At 35.3% G+C, this 18,960-nt stretch overlaps 2 protein-coding genes and 1 pseudogene across 2 annotated transcripts; all 3 read left to right on the forward strand.

The window, feature by feature from the left end:
• Positions 1-2,137: 2,137 nt before the first annotated feature.
• LOC145576131 (uncharacterized) lies at positions 2,138-5,679 on the forward strand. Its single transcript, XM_081633919.1, has 5 exons — positions 2,138-2,421; positions 2,849-3,373; positions 3,457-3,682; positions 3,764-4,843; positions 5,542-5,679. Exons 2-4 carry the CDS (start codon positions 2,852-2,854, stop codon positions 4,252-4,254), a joined length of 1,239 nt encoding a protein of 412 aa, XP_081490045.1. The 5' UTR covers positions 2,138-2,421; positions 2,849-2,851; the 3' UTR covers positions 4,255-4,843; positions 5,542-5,679.
• A 1,955-nt stretch (positions 5,680-7,634) lies between these two features.
• LOC145575108 (7-deoxyloganetic acid glucosyltransferase pseudogene) lies at positions 7,635-10,077 on the forward strand (annotated as a pseudogene).
• A 5,631-nt stretch (positions 10,078-15,708) lies between these two features.
• On the forward strand, positions 15,709-18,960 carry LOC145576132 (7-deoxyloganetic acid glucosyltransferase-like). Its single transcript, XM_081633921.1, has 2 exons — positions 15,709-16,389; positions 17,703-18,960. Exons 1-2 carry the CDS (start codon positions 15,855-15,857, stop codon positions 18,671-18,673), a joined length of 1,506 nt encoding a protein of 501 aa, XP_081490047.1. The 5' UTR covers positions 15,709-15,854; the 3' UTR covers positions 18,674-18,960.

Genomic DNA, 18,960 nt, shown 5'->3' on the forward strand with positions numbered 1-18,960 from the left:
ATTACTATTTATTGAAGATTTCTGCCATTATTCTATCACTTTTGAAACAAAAAACCATGCTAGAGTGCTAGACCCATGTTTTCCATAGGTAAATATTATACACAGTTATGTACACTTTCACTCGGGTTTAATCAATAAAACCCAACCTTTCTGAAGACACTAATTTACTTCACAACATAATCCCAAAACTAATTTACTTCACAACATAATCCCAAAACAAATTTACGGAGTACTTCACAACATAATCCCAAAACAAATTTTCGGAGTACTTCACAACATAATCCCAAACAAATTTACTTCACAACATAATCCCAAAACAAATTTTCGGAGTACTTCACAACATAATCCCAAAAATTGAATATGACTAATACTACCTATCAAAACCACTCCGTATTTGTTCTTCCAAACTTCCCAACATTAATTATTTGAAGTTCATAAAGCAGTTTTAGCTTCCGCCACGTCTGCAATAATCACAACCTTCTCATTTAGGTCTAGTTTCAATCCATATTTCTCTTACGAATCACAGGAGCAATGTAAAACATAATTTTTTTTTTTAAAAAAAAAAAAATTAAGCGGAATAAAAAAAAAATGAATCTAGATTAAATAAACTGGAGTATACTGATAATTGAACAATAATTTAATTTAGAGCATGAAAAATAAAAAGAGAAATTGTCAAGAACTATGGATTTCATCCATAAATCCATTCATTATTGGGGCCTACCTTGCACACGTGTCACTATATTATTGGGTAAATTAATTAAAAAAAATAATTAAAACAAAACAAAAAAAAACAAAAAAAAAACCAGCCATCAATCAGTGGTTGTTGCCACCGCCAGGACCCCACTGTCGGACTGGCTACTAGCCCCATTGCTGGACCGGCTACCAGTCCCACCACCAAACCGCTACCAACCCCACCACATATTCGCCACACAACGACCACCGCACAACCATCGCACTGCACCGCACAATGCACAAACCACCACCACCGGATTTCGACCCCCTTTCCACCAATTTTCGACCTCAAAACCTTAGCCACCAAATTCTGACCACCCATAAAAGCCCCCTCCTAATTCCAACCACTCTTAAAACCCTAGCCACCACCACCAAATTTTGCACTCCTAAAACCCTAGCCACCACCTAATTTCGACTACCTCCCTAGCCCACACACCAAATTTCGACCCCTTCTTAGCCCCACACGAAATTCCGACCAACCGAGGTAAGTTGATTTCGTTGCGGGTTGGTTGACATGGAAGATCGGAGAAGATGAAGAAGAAACGTCAAAAAAGTGGGTCCTCATGAATCCGTTAGTTGGTGGTAAAATCTAATTTTTGGAAATTTTATTGGTAATAAAATAAAACTTTTTTTATGTAGGTCGTAAAAGCCAATAAATCATTTTTTGGAGGTGCTAAAAATCAAAATTTCCTTTGTTTTATTGTCCTTGATAAGTTTGATAATTTGTTCTTTGGTTTCAATTTTAGGATGTAATTCAACCTCATGAGGGTTTGAGGTTGGGTTGTGTTTTCCTCTATAGGGTTGGTTGTGTAGGTTTTCTTGTTCGCATATTTCACTATGTAGAGATAAAGGATTTAGATTGTAGGGCGTCTATAGATAGTGGGCTAGTACTTGATTGTAATAAGACGAAGGTCGGTGTATTTTTGGTCTAGGATTGAGTGCAAGAGGTTTGTTAGGAAATTAGTAAAGAAAAGTAATTCCTAATATCGGTTAGCAATGAGGTTAATTTTCATTGCTTACAAAAATTTCTATCTGAAAGAGGCTTCCCCAACACAACGGTACGTTTGGAGGTTCATAGCGCTTTAGTGAAGTTGGGTCTCATCCTATTTGAGGAGGATAGACCAACTGTACCCTTTCGAATGGGTACTGAGTTGAAAGGAAATGTGACTCAATTAAGTTGTGATATTAAGCTAAGAATCCCACTTGACTATCTTTACTTTGGGTAATAGCCCTCGGTCTTGCTCATAGGTTTTTCTCAATCAGGCCTTGGTCGAGTTTTTGTTCCTTTGCTACTTCCTTTGTCAAGCTCTATATGTGTCTAATGGTTTCATTCATGCATTCATGCTTTCGGCCCTAGCTTCTACACTTAGGGGCCGTTTGGTTGGGGGGTATAATAAAAGGGAAAGGGAATGGACAGGCCCTATTCCCTTTGTTGTTGTTTGTTTGTCATCATCTATCATTCGTTTTACCCTTTTTTATTTTTGTGTTTATCCAAATATCTTTTACACCCATTCCCTACCCCCCCTCAGACTTTAGCATTCCCATTCCCCTCTCATTACCCATCACACTCTCTCTCCTCTCTTACCCTAAAAAATCCTCAGCAGTCGTCACCCCTCATCGGAGCTCCGGCCACCACGGCAACCAACCGAGATTGTATACTGGCGACCATATCCGACCGATCCCCACAAGGTACGATCTCCGGCGACCGTAATATTCATGTTTTCGTTCTAGATCTACCTAAATCATGTCGTTTTTTTTTTTTGTTTTATTCATAAATTGTTGGGTAATTTATACATTATTCCTAATTCTTGAGGAATTGTTCACATTATCAACCACCTCCATAGTGATTGATGTTCATTTGTTGTTCACTGTTGCGATTTGAAGGGTTTACCGATTTTTTTTTTTTTTTTTTTTTTTTTTTTGTTGGGAATTACGAAAACAGTGTATATTTGTTGTTTTTTTTTCCTCCTTGAATGAATGCTAATTTGATGTTTATATATACTAATGTTCATGTATATGTATATATTTGTTTAGCTTGAGATTTTTATATATCTTGAGTATAAATGATATGTATGTAAACTAGTCAATGATATGTTGTTGATGTTCTTTTTTACAGAAAATGGCTCAAATTGGTACTTCTTTGAAAAGGAAGAGAAATTGGGACTTTATTCGGTTCATAATTACTATGATTAATCGTGTTGTGTTGCTACATTTGATGTGTTACTCTATGAGAAAAACTATATACAATTCCCATTATCTTAAGCTAGATAAAAGAACTAGAAGGAAAATGAGATTGCACAACTTGAATAGAATGATTAGAGAAAATGACACTTTGTGCAGGAACTATCTTCGTATAAATCGATACACATTTGGTGTACTTTTAGAAATGGTTAGAGATATTGGTGGATTAAATGAAACAAGAAACACATGTTTGGAAGAGATGGTTGCGGGCTTCTTATACACATTAGCTCACCATAAGAAAAATAGAATGATTGGTGCACATTTTTATAGAAGTGGTGAAACTATTATTAGACAATTTCATGATTGTTTGTTAGCAATCTTAAAGTTACATAGTATTCTTCTTAAGAAACCAACTCCAATACAAGAGGATTGCGACGATGAAAGGTGGAAATATTTCAAGGTAAATTAAAAAACCAACACTTTAATTTGAGATAAAATAGAGAGACTATTACATAATTTAAAGTGATATTGTTTGTTTTGTAGAACTCATTAGGTGCCCTTGATGGTACAATGATTCTAGTTAATGTTCCTTGTGAAGATCGATCCAAATATCGCACTAGAAAAGGTACCCTTGCTATGAATGTACTAGGAGTATGCTCACCCGAAATAGAATTTATATATGTCTTACCTGGTTGGGAGGGATCGGCACATGATGGTCGGATTCTTCGAGATGCTATTTCTAGGCCTAATGGGTTGAAAGTTCCAAAAGGTAATTTGATTGACGTAGTAGACTTTATTTGAAATTGACTTAGTAAGAGAGTAATTTTTTTTTAAAAAAAAATTTGTCAAGGTTGTTATTATCTATGTGACGGAGGATATACTAATGGAGAAGGATTCCTTGCACCATATAGAGGGCATCTTTATCATCTTAGAGAATGGAATAATGGCCCCCGTCAACCTCAAACCGCCGAAGAATATTTCAACTTAAGGCATGCAAAATCTAGAAATGTGATTAAGAGATGCTTTGGGTTACTCAAGGGAAGATGGGGAATTCTTAGAAGTCCTTCTTGGTTTAGTTTACAAACACATGGTCGAATTGTGCTTGCTTGTGCCTTATTACATAACTTGGTAAAAAGGTACATGCTTGAAGTATTTGATGATGATGACTTGTTTGAGGAAAGTGATAGTGATGATGATGATGATGGTGATGCTAGTGATGAAGATGATGTGGAGTACATAACCTCCATTGATGTAACCGATCCATGGACTAATTTTCGAAATACAATGACCCAAAATATGTTCAATGATTGGAGGGCTAGACACCGCAGAGTTACTTTGTGATATTATTCTTGTTTATTAAACAACATTGTATTTGTTATTTGAACTTGAGACTTGTATCTTTATTTCAATTTCGTGTTTTTATTTTTATTTTTTTAATTGTTGTATTAAGTCATGGATGTTGTGTTAGACTTATAATAATTTCCTTTATGTACTTGTATTGAATATTTTGTTTGTTAATTTCATTTTTATATATATGCAATGTTATTTTGACGTGTTAATATGGTTCAAATGTTTTAGTAGGATGGATGAAAGTAGTGCAAGTGGAGGTGGAAGGGGAAAAAACAAACGATTTTGGACCGCTGAAGAAGATAAAGTTCTTGTAGAAGCATTGTCAGAGCTGGTTGTTGATCCTCATTGGAAGTCCGAAAATGGGTTCAGAAGCGGCTACATGGTTCGCTTAGAGGAGATCATAGGTAAGGCTCTTCCTGGTTGTGGGTTGAAGGCTATGCCACACATCAATTCTCGACTAAAAACACTTGGAGCAAAGTTTAGGGCTATTTCTACTATGTTAAATACAAGTGGATTCGTTTGGGATGATTCCAAAAAAATGGTTTCTGTGGACCGGGCTGTTTATGATGAGTTTTGCAAGGTATGATAACTTTTTTAAGGTCATGAACTTTTATTTTGAATACTTGCTATTTTTGTTTATATTCCTATGGCTGTGGATGCTTAGCATTTTTGCTATTTTTTTATAAATATTTGAAGGACTATTTATTCAAGGAAGCATAGGAACTATAGTTAGCGGGAACTATTTATACAAGTGCATCAGTTTTTAAATAAAAATCTGATTTCAGGATTTTGTTTGTAGTGCTAGCAGAACTATGTTTTGAATAGTTAGCAAGCATAGGAACTATAGTTTAGAGCTTTAGACTACCTTGCCACTATGAGAAACATTATGAAACAGAAACTGAGGGTAAGATGCTTCATGGTGTTCAGGCTGTGATGTTACTTATAACTGAGAAATTGTTATAATAGTGTAGAGTAAGAATCTCCATGTACACAAGGATTTGGCTATTAAGCAATGTCCCTATAAACATTATGATCAGTTATGTTATGGAAGGGAAATAAGGTAAAATATGCAGGCTTATGCTCATTTATCTATCCTCTATTGTATTATATTTGATTATATTGTTATGTCCTTTAAATATTGTGCTCCCATAATCTTAGCCCCTGGCATTATCACATTTATTGCATGAGAACTCCTATGTGGAATGTCATTTAAATTATGTTTGAGATACCTCATGATGTTGTATATTTGAGCATTTTGGGAATTTTTGTGTTTTTCAGAAACATCCAAGCTGCAAAAACTTGTATGGAGTTTCATTTCCCCACTTCCATGAACTCATGAATGTTTATGGCAAGGATTATGCAACTGGAAAACCAGCTGAAGATTTTGTTGAAGCAATCAACAATTTGCAAACTGTTGCCCCCCCACAGGTTTTACTCGATTCAAGTGATGATGAGGGAGTTGCTGCTAGTGGTAATGTCACTCAGACCGTTACTTCTCCTCCTTCAAAAAAATGAAGACTGAAAAAACTTCCAAAAAAAAAGAAAGAAAAAGGTGGTTCTAGAAGTAATGAGTTGGCTAGCTTACAAGCATTCATGAAAGACATGAATGTTCATCTTTCCACTATGGCAAATGTGATGGCACGCACTGATGATCGTGAACAACGTGCGGATGAAAGAGAGCAAAAATTAGTTGAAAAGAGTGAGCAAGTGCTAGAGGAACTACTCTCTTTCAATTTAGAAGGTGTCACGGAATCCCAAGTTTTTGAAGTGGCTAACATTCTAACCGTACAACCAAACAAGCTCATGGTATTTCAAAGTGTCCCGACGCTTTGAAAAGGGCTTATGGTAAGAGTCTTCTACGAGGAAGTGGAAATGGTGATGCTTAAATCTTATGTGGTGGTTTCATGTATGGTTTTTAGTTAGGTGTTATTCACAAGCTACTACTTTTGGCATGAACTTTATCTAGAAAGGACTATTAGCAAAGACTTAGGTTGAATGTTAATCTTATTAGAACACTTTTGGTATGAACTTTTATTTAGGAACAAGTACTTTGCATTGGTATTATTTTCACCAAGAGGTGATTACTTGGATTTGTAATCAATGGAGATAGTAAGATGTTATATATATATATATATATATATATATATATATATATATATATATATTTACATATTACAGGAAAAGACGATACAGGTTGATGGTATTTTTTTTTAAAAAAAAAAAATAAAAACATGTTCTTCAAGTTTCATGAAGAAACAGGTTTCATCAAATAATAAGAAGTTATTTTTGAACAAAAATTAAAAGAATTTAAAAACTCAAAATTTGATTCCCTGGCTTGAACCAAACAGTCACAAAGGGAATCAATGAGCAGTTCATTCCGTTTCCTGGACACAACCAAACAGCTAGGAAAAATCAGGGGAATCCATTCCTTTCTCCTCCATTCCCTTTCTTCATTCCATTCCGATTCCCCTCCGCGAACCAAACGACCCCTTACTTCCTCCTATAACAATGCAACCTTCAAATGTTATGGGTTAATGACATTGCAAAGCAAAGGTATAGTTTAGTTTGACAGGTTTATTTTTCCGCTATCGTTCGTGGATTCCATTCAACAATCAAGGGCTCCAACAAGCGCATATTACCATTTTTTTTAAACATGATTTTTTTATTTTTTTTTAACATGATTTTTATTTTTTTTATTTTTTTTGGAAACATTTTAAACATGAGGTTTGGCTAAGCTACTAATGGGATTTTAGTGTTTGTATCTTGTATCATACTTTTTTTTTTAATTAATTTATTTATTTATGTAGGTTGTAATCGTTTTTCGTTTAATGAACTCTTTGTCACTATGTACATACTCAATTTTTAATTTTATTCTACATGATACTTGTAATTTTGATTTATTCTCTAGTCTCGGCCATAACACGTTAAAAAAAGATTGATTTAGGGTAGTCGTGGTCCTTTATATGTTGATCCTTATAGGTAATAATGATCCCAAAAATACAAACGAACCAACTTTTTTTTTTTTTTTTTTATTTATATGAAAACTCAAACCGTTAGTAGGAATTTAGCACCACTTGTCACCCCCTTTTTTAGTCTTTTTATTTGTTTAAATAACTTTATTGCTACTTTAATTTATTTATTGAAGGATGATTCTTTCTATTCTTCATAATTTAATAATATAAATGAACATACCTAATTTTACTATATATAATTCGAGGTTGCACGGGGGAAAGGCGTTTGTCACAATAATAAACTAAGAATTGTTACGGACGTAACACTGGTTAGACTATTAAAAGCACGAGGGCCACGAGCCTACGAGACCAACTACTCCTTTTGTTTTTTTTATCGTAAAGTAAACCTGGTTTAGAGAAATGCATCCCGCGTTAGCATCAAGTGTTAAGCCCCTTTTGAAGGACATCTTTGTAGGAAAAGATGAAGTTACATGTTTAATATTAGATGGATGGATGAGCTATGCTAATGATGTAGCTAATGAGGTTAAGTTACCGGTGATTACATTTATTACTACTGGTGCAAACTTCATTTGGACTTTCCAATGTTTACCAAAGATGATTGCTGCAGGGGAATTACCCTTCAAAGGTAAAAATAACCTCTACATGCTCTTTTATAAAGCAGTTTAGAGTCTTAAATTGTTGCAATTAAATATATAGTATCAAACTAAATTGATATACATTTAACATACAGTTGATAAAAATTGGATTAAAAAATATTGTACATTCCACTCAAAATGATATAATTTTGATATGTTTATCAAGGAGATATATAAGGGTTATTTTGCATACTTCAAGAGAAACTCAAGTTCTATTCTAGCTACCGCCTTATTTTTTTTTTTTAAATGATTCATTATCATTTAATACTATCTTTCATTTAACATATATCATTTCATTCATTTATCTTATTCCGCAACTTTTTTCCTTATCTTATAATTTGCATTATATTCATTTTTGCCATTTTTATTACTATATTGGTGGATATCATTTAATTTAGGATATTTTGTCTGAAACCAGCTTTCAAAATCCAAATTTTGTAAAAAATACACATTTTAAACAATATTTCTTGCAATTAACGACTTGTTTCTGGAATACTGCCACAAGATGCCATAACCTTTGACTGTTTGATCAGCAAATTTAGTTTAGGTTTAGTGAAGTAAAAAGAGAGAGAGAGAGCACAGAGGAGGAAATTGGAATGACAAATAAAGTGGGAAATGAGTAGTAGACAAAAAAAAAAAGGCGACAAATTTAGTTGAGGTTTAATGGTAAATTGTAACAAAAGATTTTTTAAATGTGACATTTCATAGCTTGGATTTTAAAAAGTAGTTTTTGTGTAAACAACCTAGAAAGAACAAATAAGTAGTCACTAAATTAATTTCAAAAACATTACAAAGAAATATACTAAATAAAATCTGTTAATATGTGCCTTTAACAAAGTAATAACAGTTTCCTCAATAATCAACTCCCCAAAAATGTAACTTTTAGGAATCACAACAACACTGGAAGTGATATTATGTCCAACCAAGCACTATTAGATATGAGATTGATACTAAAACAATGCAGCAAAATGAAACTACAACATTAAAAATATATTCTATGGCAAGTGATATAATAGATGTCTGGCATACTTTTAACACAATTTCAGAAAGCATAAACCTCATTATAAAGTTTTTGGCAACTTTCTAATGGTTTTTAGTTCTCTTGCAATGAACTACGATGAACAAATAATAGATGAAGATATGGATGAGCTAGTAAAGAATGCACCTGGGATGGATAGCTTCCTCCGGTACCGTGACCTTCCCTGCTTCTGCCGAGGCAAAGACATATCTGTTTTACGTATGCTTCAAGACTATTTCAACGGCGAGATACAAAAAAACAAGCAAGCTGACACCTTTATTCTCAACACATTTGAGGAGCTGGAGGGTCCAATACTCTCTCTCATTCGTGAGCACTGTAGAGATGTTTACACCATAGGTCCACTACATGCTCACTTAAAATACAGGCTCAACCCAAAAGATACAACACTGTCCAACACTTCCTCTAGCGACTTGTGGGAAGTTGATCGAAGTTGCATATCATGGTTGGACCAAAAGCCTGACAAATCCGTTGTCTATGCAAGTTTTGGTACCATTACTACCTTCACAAAGGACCAGCTGATGGAATTTTGGGCAGGACTAGTGCAGAGTAACAAGTACTTCCTGTGGGTCGTAAAGTCCGATATCATTACAGGAAGTGGCTCAGATAGTCCAGCTCACGATGACCTTGTGCAAGGAACCAAGGAGAGAGGATACATAGTGAGCTGGGCACCACAGGAAGAAGTATTGGCTCACCGTGCTGTTGGTGGGTTCTTCATCCATAGTGGAAGGGGATCGGTTTTGGAAAGCATAGTGGCTGGGGTGCCAATGCTTTGTTGGCCTTACTCTGCTGATCATCTGGTGGACAGCAGATTCATCGGTGAAGTCTGGAAAATTGGCCTCGATATGAAGGATACATGTGATAGAAAAATAGTGGAGAACATGATCAAAGATCCTATGGAGAGAAAGAAGGACGAGCTGGGAATGTCAGTGTCTAAACTCTCACATTTAGCAAAGAAGAGCATAAGCGAAGGGGGATCTTCATATTCAAATCTTGACCAGCTAATCGAGAAAATAAAAGGGATGACCAAAAAAGAGGAGCATTAGATATCAATGAAGAACAGGTGAATGAACTAGAAATTGTAATGATGTGGATTTGAGTATCTTTGGCCAAGTTTCAAATTAAATAATATTTCAAGCTATTTATATGTTGCTATCTCTAGCTAGTTATATTGGATGTACGGAAATGTTGATGTGAAGGAATAGGATGGCAACTGATGTTTGGTGTACTACACGGTTTTGCTAATCCATTAAGGATTAGATTTTACGCATAGAAAGAATAAGTACTCCGTAGGTTGTTATTGTTAGAACTCATGGTCTGTAAGTCTCTCAAGTGTTTAATTTCTATGTAATTTAGGATTCTTTGCAGAATATTTAATGGTTCATGTTGCATAATTTCATATATAAAGGGCTTTAAGATGGTATTTTATATATGCATGGTTGAGATTAACAAAAATAAAAATTTTGTGAAATAAATGAAGTAGATTAACAGAATGGGAGAGATGATTATTCTCCTAATGTAGAATTTGCAGTAAGGTTTATAAATTGGTACATTTCATCAAATTGTTTTGTTCCTTTCAATTAAAAATTAATATCCATGTTTCGTAAAGTCTGTTTGACCTGAAAATCATATTATGTAACTTGACAAAAGTATCCAAATATCTTTACCAAAACTTCTACTCGTATTTATTTCCCTTGTAAATATTCAATTTTTTATTTTTATTTTATTGGCTGGAAAATTCACAACAAAGTACCATAATTAAATGTCATGGAATTATTGGATATACTAAACTAAAGGACCAAAATATAATAAGTTCAGAAATATTTACCAAACCAAGCAGTGAAGCATCTAAATACTAACAGCAGTTTGTTTTTCACAGCTTGTCTCAGAGCATCAGTACCCTGCCTTTTCAACTTCATCTCAACTTTCTCTGCAACAACAAACCAACCACACATTTTGAAGTGATAATAAACCCAACACAAATCTTTCAACAATAATCTAGCCTGGATTATGAAACAAATATTGAAACTAGTAAAGCTGCAGAAATAATATACCTTTAAATATCTTATGCAAGGGTATATTTGGAACATACTTAGCGGATCAGTTGACTGTGCCTCTGCAGTTCAATTAGCACATGGGTTTAAATATAACAACAGCCCATTAGTTGTTATAAACTAAAGCATGGAAAAGAAAGCTAAAGATGCTGATCTCAGTTTTTGATAAAGTTTCAATTTTATAGTTCTCATCTTAGTCATAACAGAGCTAGAAAGAACTGCATGTGCAACTTAAAAATGACCATTTATCATGTTACCATTATAAGTTAAACTTAATGATAAATTACACACATAATTTTAGACAGAAAATGAAGCATCAACTTTAGAACAATGCACAACACAACAGCTTTTCAATTATGCATTTATGCCACCAATTACCTTCAGGGTCATCTGAAGGACATAGCAAAATTTGATGTTTTGTTTGTCAATAATACAAAACAGATAGATACAACACTTGTAAGAGCACTACAGTAGCTTAACATACATTTTAACTGCAATATAAGTGATAAACTTCTGAAGCAGGTCCTTGTTCAAGTCACTTAAGTTATCAGAAGACTATAGACCAACAAACAATGAGAAAGTGTCTGCATCAACTTCAAATCCTTTTCCAACCATAAGATCACGATAGTATAAAGCATTTGAGAAGTCATTATTGAGTATATAACCTCTGATGATCGTATTGTAGGTTCGATCATCAGGGGGGCAACCATCTTCCTCCATTATCCTCAACACTTGAGCAACTTCGCTCATGAGGCCTTTCTTGCAGAAGCCTTTAACCATTATATTGTATGTTTTAATATTAGGTTGCAGACCCTTTGATACAAGATCGGAGAAGAAATTTGCTGCATCTTCAAGTTGTCCAGCCTCACATAAGTTGTCTATTAGGATATTGTAGATGACAATATCTGGCTTGACACCATTATCCTCCATATCTTCGAGTAATTTCACTGCTTTGTCAAGCCGTGCATGTTTGCAAAGGCTGTCAAGCAAAGAAGAATAGGTGACGACATCTGGAGCAATTCCATGAGCAGGGGCGGAGCCACCGGGGGGGGGGGGGGCTGGTGGAGGCCCGGCCCCCCGTGGCCCAACAAGTACTGTGTATATATCTATTTTGGCCCCCCCTGAAGTAACTAATAAATAGCAAGTATTTACACCATATATCATGTTATTAGTTATAGCCTAGTTGGTTGTTGGAGTTTTGCATAGTAAGGGAGGTTTCAAATTCGACTCCCCCTATGAGCTCCTTTTTTTTTTTTTTTTTTTTTTTTTCTAACTTTATCGTTTCCCGGCCCCCTTAGATTTTTATTCCTGGCTTCGCCCCTGTCCATGAGCCCACATTTCTTTGAACAGCTTATTTGCGAGTGGGAATCTATTGGCTTTGCACAGTCCATCAATAAGAGTGTTATAGGTAACAACACCAGGTGTTATCCCTTTCCGAAACATCAGTTGAAATACGTTTAGGGCCTTGTCAATGTTTTTAGCCTTACAATATCCATTTATTAAAGTGTTGAAACTTACGAGGCCAGGCTCCCAACCATTTTTGGCCATGACATCCAGTAGGTTCTCTGCATCTTCCATCTGACCGGGCAAACAATAACCATCAAGTAATGCATCATAAGTAATGATGTCTGGAGTCACACCTTTCTCAATCATGTGCTTAAGAATGGACTGAGCTTGATCAACACACCCATCTTTACAAAACATGTCAACCAGCATGTTGTAGGTCATAACATTAGGTGCAATGTTGCTCTCTAACATCTCAGTGAACACATGCTGAGCCTCATCCTCACAGCCGGAATTGTAGAGGCCTCGAATCAAGGAATTATAAGTGACAACATCGGGTTTAATGCCCTCAGTTTTCATAGAGGACAACAGGTCTAAGGCCTGTTGTAACAACCTGTCCTTACAAAGACTATCGATTATAGTGTTGTATAAAACAATGTCAGGCTTAAAATGAGATCCAGATTGCATTTTCTGAAGCAAAGTGAGAGCAGACGCATTGTCACCAATCAACTCGATCCGACCCGTGCCCAACCCGAAGTGGAAGTGACCCGAAACCCGAAATGACCTAACCCGAAACGACCCGACCCGAAGTTGACCCGACCCTTAACGTAAATTAATTGACCCAAATAGACTCGAAACCCAAAGTGACCCAAACCAAAATTATCTTATACCTGAAATGACCAGAATCTATTTAAGTTAAAGACTTGACCTTAGCAAACCGAAATAGAAAAAAACCGCAATCAAATTGAATTAATTGACCTAAATCTATTTAAGCTAAAGATTTTTTTTTCTTCTTATTGTTTTACTTTTATTTTTGTTTTTCTGTATTTTAGAATTTAGTCACTTTATTTTTACTTGTGGAAATTTGGAGGGAGTATTCCCGCTCATAATTTACCTCTTGTCCTCATAATGAAATACTTTTGGAGTTTTAGCCATTTGGGGGGAAGAATTTCCCACAATTTAACCAAGTTAAAAGTTTTATTTTGTTTCCCTCTTAAATTTTCACTTTTAAGTTGTAACTTTGTTAAAATTGAAATTTTGAAAATTTTTAATTGATCAACAACTGTATCCGTAATCTTACATCTGAATATGAGAATATTTCACTTAATTAATAATACCTCCGTTTTTTTAGTTGACACGTTTTGACTTTATTCACACACTTCTCTTTGACCGTATTTTATGTTTTATATGTAATGAAAAATATAGTCATGTAGGATCTTGAGTTCTTTAATTGGATAGTAGACTAGTAGATAGATACAAGCATAGTTGCATAAGTGCAATATTTCATAATTCATTAGTTCATTATATACTAATAGTGATGAGACATCCTATGAAGTAATTTTAACCGGAGAGTCGGAGACTGAGCTATTAAGTAGCCCAGAAAAGGTTTAATCTAATCCTATCAAGTTTGAATTTGAGATCAAATTACCTTGAAAAAGAAAAACCTTATTATGAGTTTTGTTTGAAAAAACTTGAACAAGAAAAACCTTATTATGAGGTATAAGCCGTATAACTCAATTAGTTAGAGCATCCTTCTTAGTTTCAGGAGATCCTAAAATTGATTCTCAATCTAAACATAAAAAAAAATAAAAAAATAAAAATAAAAAAATAAAAAATTTCAATAAAAGTCAAACAATTACTATATTCCATGAAAAAAAGTAGCCTTAATAAATGTAGTGAGTTTTTCGTCAAAAAATAAATAAATATATATATAGTGTTGAATTTAACCCAATGCATTGACCCGAATATGACCCGACTCGAAGTTGACCCGAAAATTGACCCGACCCGAACTGACCTGACCCGAAAATTGACCCGACTCGAACTGACCCGACCCGGACTCGACCCGAAGTGTTGACCCGATACCCTACCCGACCCGATTATTGGTCGACCCGAAATGACCCGACCCGACCCAAACATGACCCAATAACCTTTTGACCCGAACTTGACCCGACCCGAAATAACCCGACCTATACCCGACCCGAATGACCCATTTGCCAAGTCTATCACCAACTCACCATGTGTAATTGATGTCTCTACTCATCTCTTAGTTTTTGTCCCATTATAAAATTATGGTTCAAATTTTAAAAAATTTAATCTTAAAATACTCCTAATGTATTAGAGATAACATAATAACGTGAAATCTTAGATTAGTTTCATTGTACAAAGTGTATTTTATTAATGTCTAGTTTTTATAATTTTACACATATAAAATGGATATGAAATCGTTTTAAAACTCGTCTTTGAGATCACAAATAGTCAAATGGGACACAATATTAGGAACAAGCAGGAACATTTTGTACGAGTATTAATTTAATTAAACAGATAAAAGAACAAAGTGTATATACAATTATCACTCAAATTTCTTCCATTTTACCTACTTTTTTCCTACACTCACCCAAGCTTTTCTTTATTATGAGTATTATTCTGTCTTTTATCTATTTTGTTCTATATGGTTAAACTGACTTTTTTTTTATATGAAATATCTTAATACCATAAGGCCTTATTTAGTTCAACTTATGTTTACTTATTTCAGAAAAAATAAGTTCAAATAAGATTATCATTTTATGTGCAGTTTTTTACTGCTAAATATCCTTAATTTTTTCATGAAAAAATTATAAAAATTATATATTAATAAAATATATATTATATTATTATTACAAATTTAATAAGACCCCAGTTGATATATTTGGTTAACTAAACAAGCCATAAGTCACCAAAATTTGGAGAAATTGACTCATTAAAATATCAATACAAATATAAAGTAGCCATTTTGGTACTATACACAATTATTGTTACACCATGAATTTTTTTTGGAAATTTTGCTAGAAACTACCTTATAATTTTTTATTTTTTTTTTTACAATAAACTATCTTCTAAAACAAATTTTGTGCAAGAACATACTAGTTGCCGGAATCTCAAAGTTGACTTCGAAATCCAGCATTGACTGGTCATACTCACCTGACTTTATCATCATCACCACCATAAGAGTATAAGACATAAGTCCATAACCTCAGGAATTAGCGGCTGTAAAAAAAAAAAAAAAAAAGATAAAAAAAAAAATCAGCATATTACTCCCATGTTGTGAACTCGTGATGCATGTTGTGTACTTATGTGATGATAGTATAAGACAACAAGCAATACATTCAATTTTATTTTCTTTGGAGGAGGTAAAGCAGCTAATAGCGTTAATATTACTATGTATTTTAAAATTCATCCCAACATTATTAAAGATGTACCCAATTCGATCTCATCGAATGTGATTAGAGTACTCGAATTGACACCTTTACTCACAAGTGTCACCAATTTTGTATTAAATAAATATTTATAGTACTTGTATCAGTTTCTCAGCTATACCTCAGAATTCCAATCTCAATTCCAAGCCCAAATTCTGATGGCAAAATTGGAGCACCAATCTTCACCTACACCTCATGTCCTCATCTTTCCACTACCTGTACAAGGCCATGTAACCCCTATGCTACACCTTGCTGAACTTCTTAGTCTTGCTGAACTTCAGGTGACTTTCCTGAATACAAACCACAACCACCAACTTCTCACCCAAAACACCAACATTGAAGCCCGTTTTTCCCGCTACCCGGGTTTCGCGTTTAAGACCTTACCTGATGATTGGCCGCCTCAAAACCAACCTCTGCCACAGACTAGTAACGTTGATATCATGAAAATCTTGAAGGCGATGGTTGAGGGGATGGCACCAAGAGCTGAACCCCTTATAAGAGAGCTTCTGTTTGGAACATCAGAAACAGATAAGGTTACATGTTTCATCATAGATGGGTGGTTGAGCTTTGCTTATGATTTAGCAAAAGAAGCTCAAGTACCTGTCATTGCATTCAGGTGTTCCAGTGCATGTGGTAATTTGTCTTATTTCTGCATTCCACAGCTCATTGAAGCAGGAGAAGTACCTTTCAAAGGTATGCATATCTATAATCTCTGACTTTTTAGAGCTTTTATAGTTTACAAATATAAGATCTTATCTACTAGTATAACAATGAAACTATAATCATGAACACATTTACGCTTGATTTAGGATGATGATAGAGGTGATTATTGTGGGGATGGGCCGGGTTCGGGTCGGATCAAGGCCAAAACCAGGCCGGGCCAAATTTTAGGTCGGAAAATCAAGTGCACAAACCCGTTCAAAATGGGCGGATCGTGCGGGCTGTTCGGACCTTGCCAAAAAAATCATCTAAAAGTGCATAAAAACACATTCCCAAGCCTGTCTTGGAAAAATCTGCCCAAAATCGGGCTGGGCTAACTTTGATCAACTCTAGATGATAATGGTAAGGGTAAAGGGGGCAACGAGGGCTGAGGGCGGGGAAGGGGTGGAAGGAATGAGCAAGCAAGTACCTTAAAAATGTATCCTCCCTCCTTTCAAATTCCCTTCTAAGCACGTCCCATCAGTTTATTAAGCCAAATGATACAGGAATAAGAAGTTTCACATAAGAATCAAATGATTGTTTTGTAGCCTTAACAGACTTTAACTACGGAGTACTTATTAAGGTGTTAATAAACCAGAAATTAACCAGAAGAGCTCACAAGAGAAGCACACTAAGTAAGGCAAGTTCACAAAGTAAAGAAAGCTCACGATACTCGGTTTTAAACCTTGAGCAAGTGAGCTTTGCCAATCATAATCAACACCTCGTAAAACCATGCACAAGACTGAGAGTGTTCAGGTGTTCTGTAGTGATAGTAACAACATTATATAGGTTTAATTCAGTTTAAATGGAATGCTGCAACTATGACTAGACAGGCAGATATTTATGCATTGGTACAAATAAGAAACAAGTATGCCTATGTGCAAAAAGCTTCATTACTCGGGCACTGGTAATTACTGTTGTTTAGATTATGAAAAACTCAGGAATTAGAATACCAAAATGTATAAGCTATGAGGCTAGCTGAGAAACTTACAAACTTCCTGAACAAAATACAGTAACAAACTGTAAGTACGAAACGGTATTCAAATCCAATAATTTCTAGTCGCCTATTATTAAGCAGAAATGCAGAATAAGAAAAAGAGCAGAGTTTAAATCAGCATAATGAAGCCATGAAAAGGTCACCATTCTAGAAGAACTAAAACTAATAAGACACCAAACATATAGAAGTTCAGGTTTTAGCATGATAGAGTGTTGGAATTTCGTCATAAAGCACAACCATATATTACCAGTTTTTAATTTTGTAAAATTATCTGCTGGTAACTCCTGTCTTTGTTTTCATTCCATGACAGAGAACGAGGAAATGGATAGGCTAGTATGTAATGTACCAGGGATGGAAGGCTTTCTTCGCTGCCGTGATCTTCCCAGCTTCTGCCGAGGCAAAGACAAGTCCTCCTGTGACGATCTTAAACAATATTTGATGAGAAAGGTACAACAAAACAAGCAGGCCCAATTTCTCATTCTCAATACATTTGAGGATTTGGAAGGTCCAATTCTGTCTCAAATCCGATCACAATGCTCACGGGTTTACCCCATCGGACCACTACATGCACACCTAAAATATAGACTTGGCAAGGACGAAACAACACTGTCCAACAATTCATCTAGTAGCCTGTGGGAAGTGGATAAAAGTTGCACATCATGGTTGGACCAAAAGCCAGACAAGTCTGTCATCTATGTAAGCTTCGGCAGCACAACTACCTTCACATCTGAGCAACTCATGGAACTTTGGGCTGGTCTAGTGCAGAGTAAGAAGTACTTCCTGTGGGTAGTAAGGCCTGACATCATCACAAGTAGCCTAGACGGCCCAATTCCAGAAGACCTCTTGGAGGGAACCAAGAAAAGAGGATACAGGGTGAAATGGGCACCACAAGAAGAGGTCTTAGCTCACCGAGCCATTGGTGGGTTCTTGACCCACAGTGGGTGGAATTCGACTCTAGAGAGCATAATAGCAGGGGTGCCAATGCTTTGTTGGCCTTATTTTTCTGATCAGCAAGTGAACAGCAGGTTTGTCAGTCAAGTCTGGGGAATTGGCTTAGATATGAAGGATACATGTGATAGATCAATAGTGGAGAAGATGATCAACAAGGTAATGGATGAGAAGAGGGAAGAACTGTGCAGATCAATGGATAATATATCACAACAAGCAAAGAGAAGTATCGCTGAAGGAGGGTCCTCCTATTCTAATCTTAACCACTTAATTGATGAAATACAAGCAATGTCCAAGAAAGGGGGACTTCAGAGTTCATCCTCGCATCAATGAAAGCAAAAAGGTGAGCAACTAACTAGTATTCAAAAAAGCAGTGTAGCTAACGCTTTCCTTCAAGTGAGTGAGACCGGGGCGGGCTCACGAACGTTAAAGTTTAAGCTTTTAATGAATTTCCTTCCTTGATTAGGGAATAGAGTTTTCTATTTCTCAAAAAGGAGAGGAAATCTTAAACATGTGCCTCAGAAAAGACATTGTTCTTTAGTTGAGTTTGTTAGTAGCAATTCATTTTACAAGAATTAGGATATTTCTATGTTTATAATAAGCCTTGTCATTCAAATAAT

The sequence above is a fragment of the Chenopodium album genome, chromosome 13 (assembly GCF_948465745.1).
Source record: "Chenopodium album chromosome 13, dcCheAlbu1.1, whole genome shotgun sequence".
NCBI lineage: Eukaryota > Viridiplantae > Streptophyta > Magnoliopsida > Caryophyllales > Amaranthaceae > Chenopodium > Chenopodium album.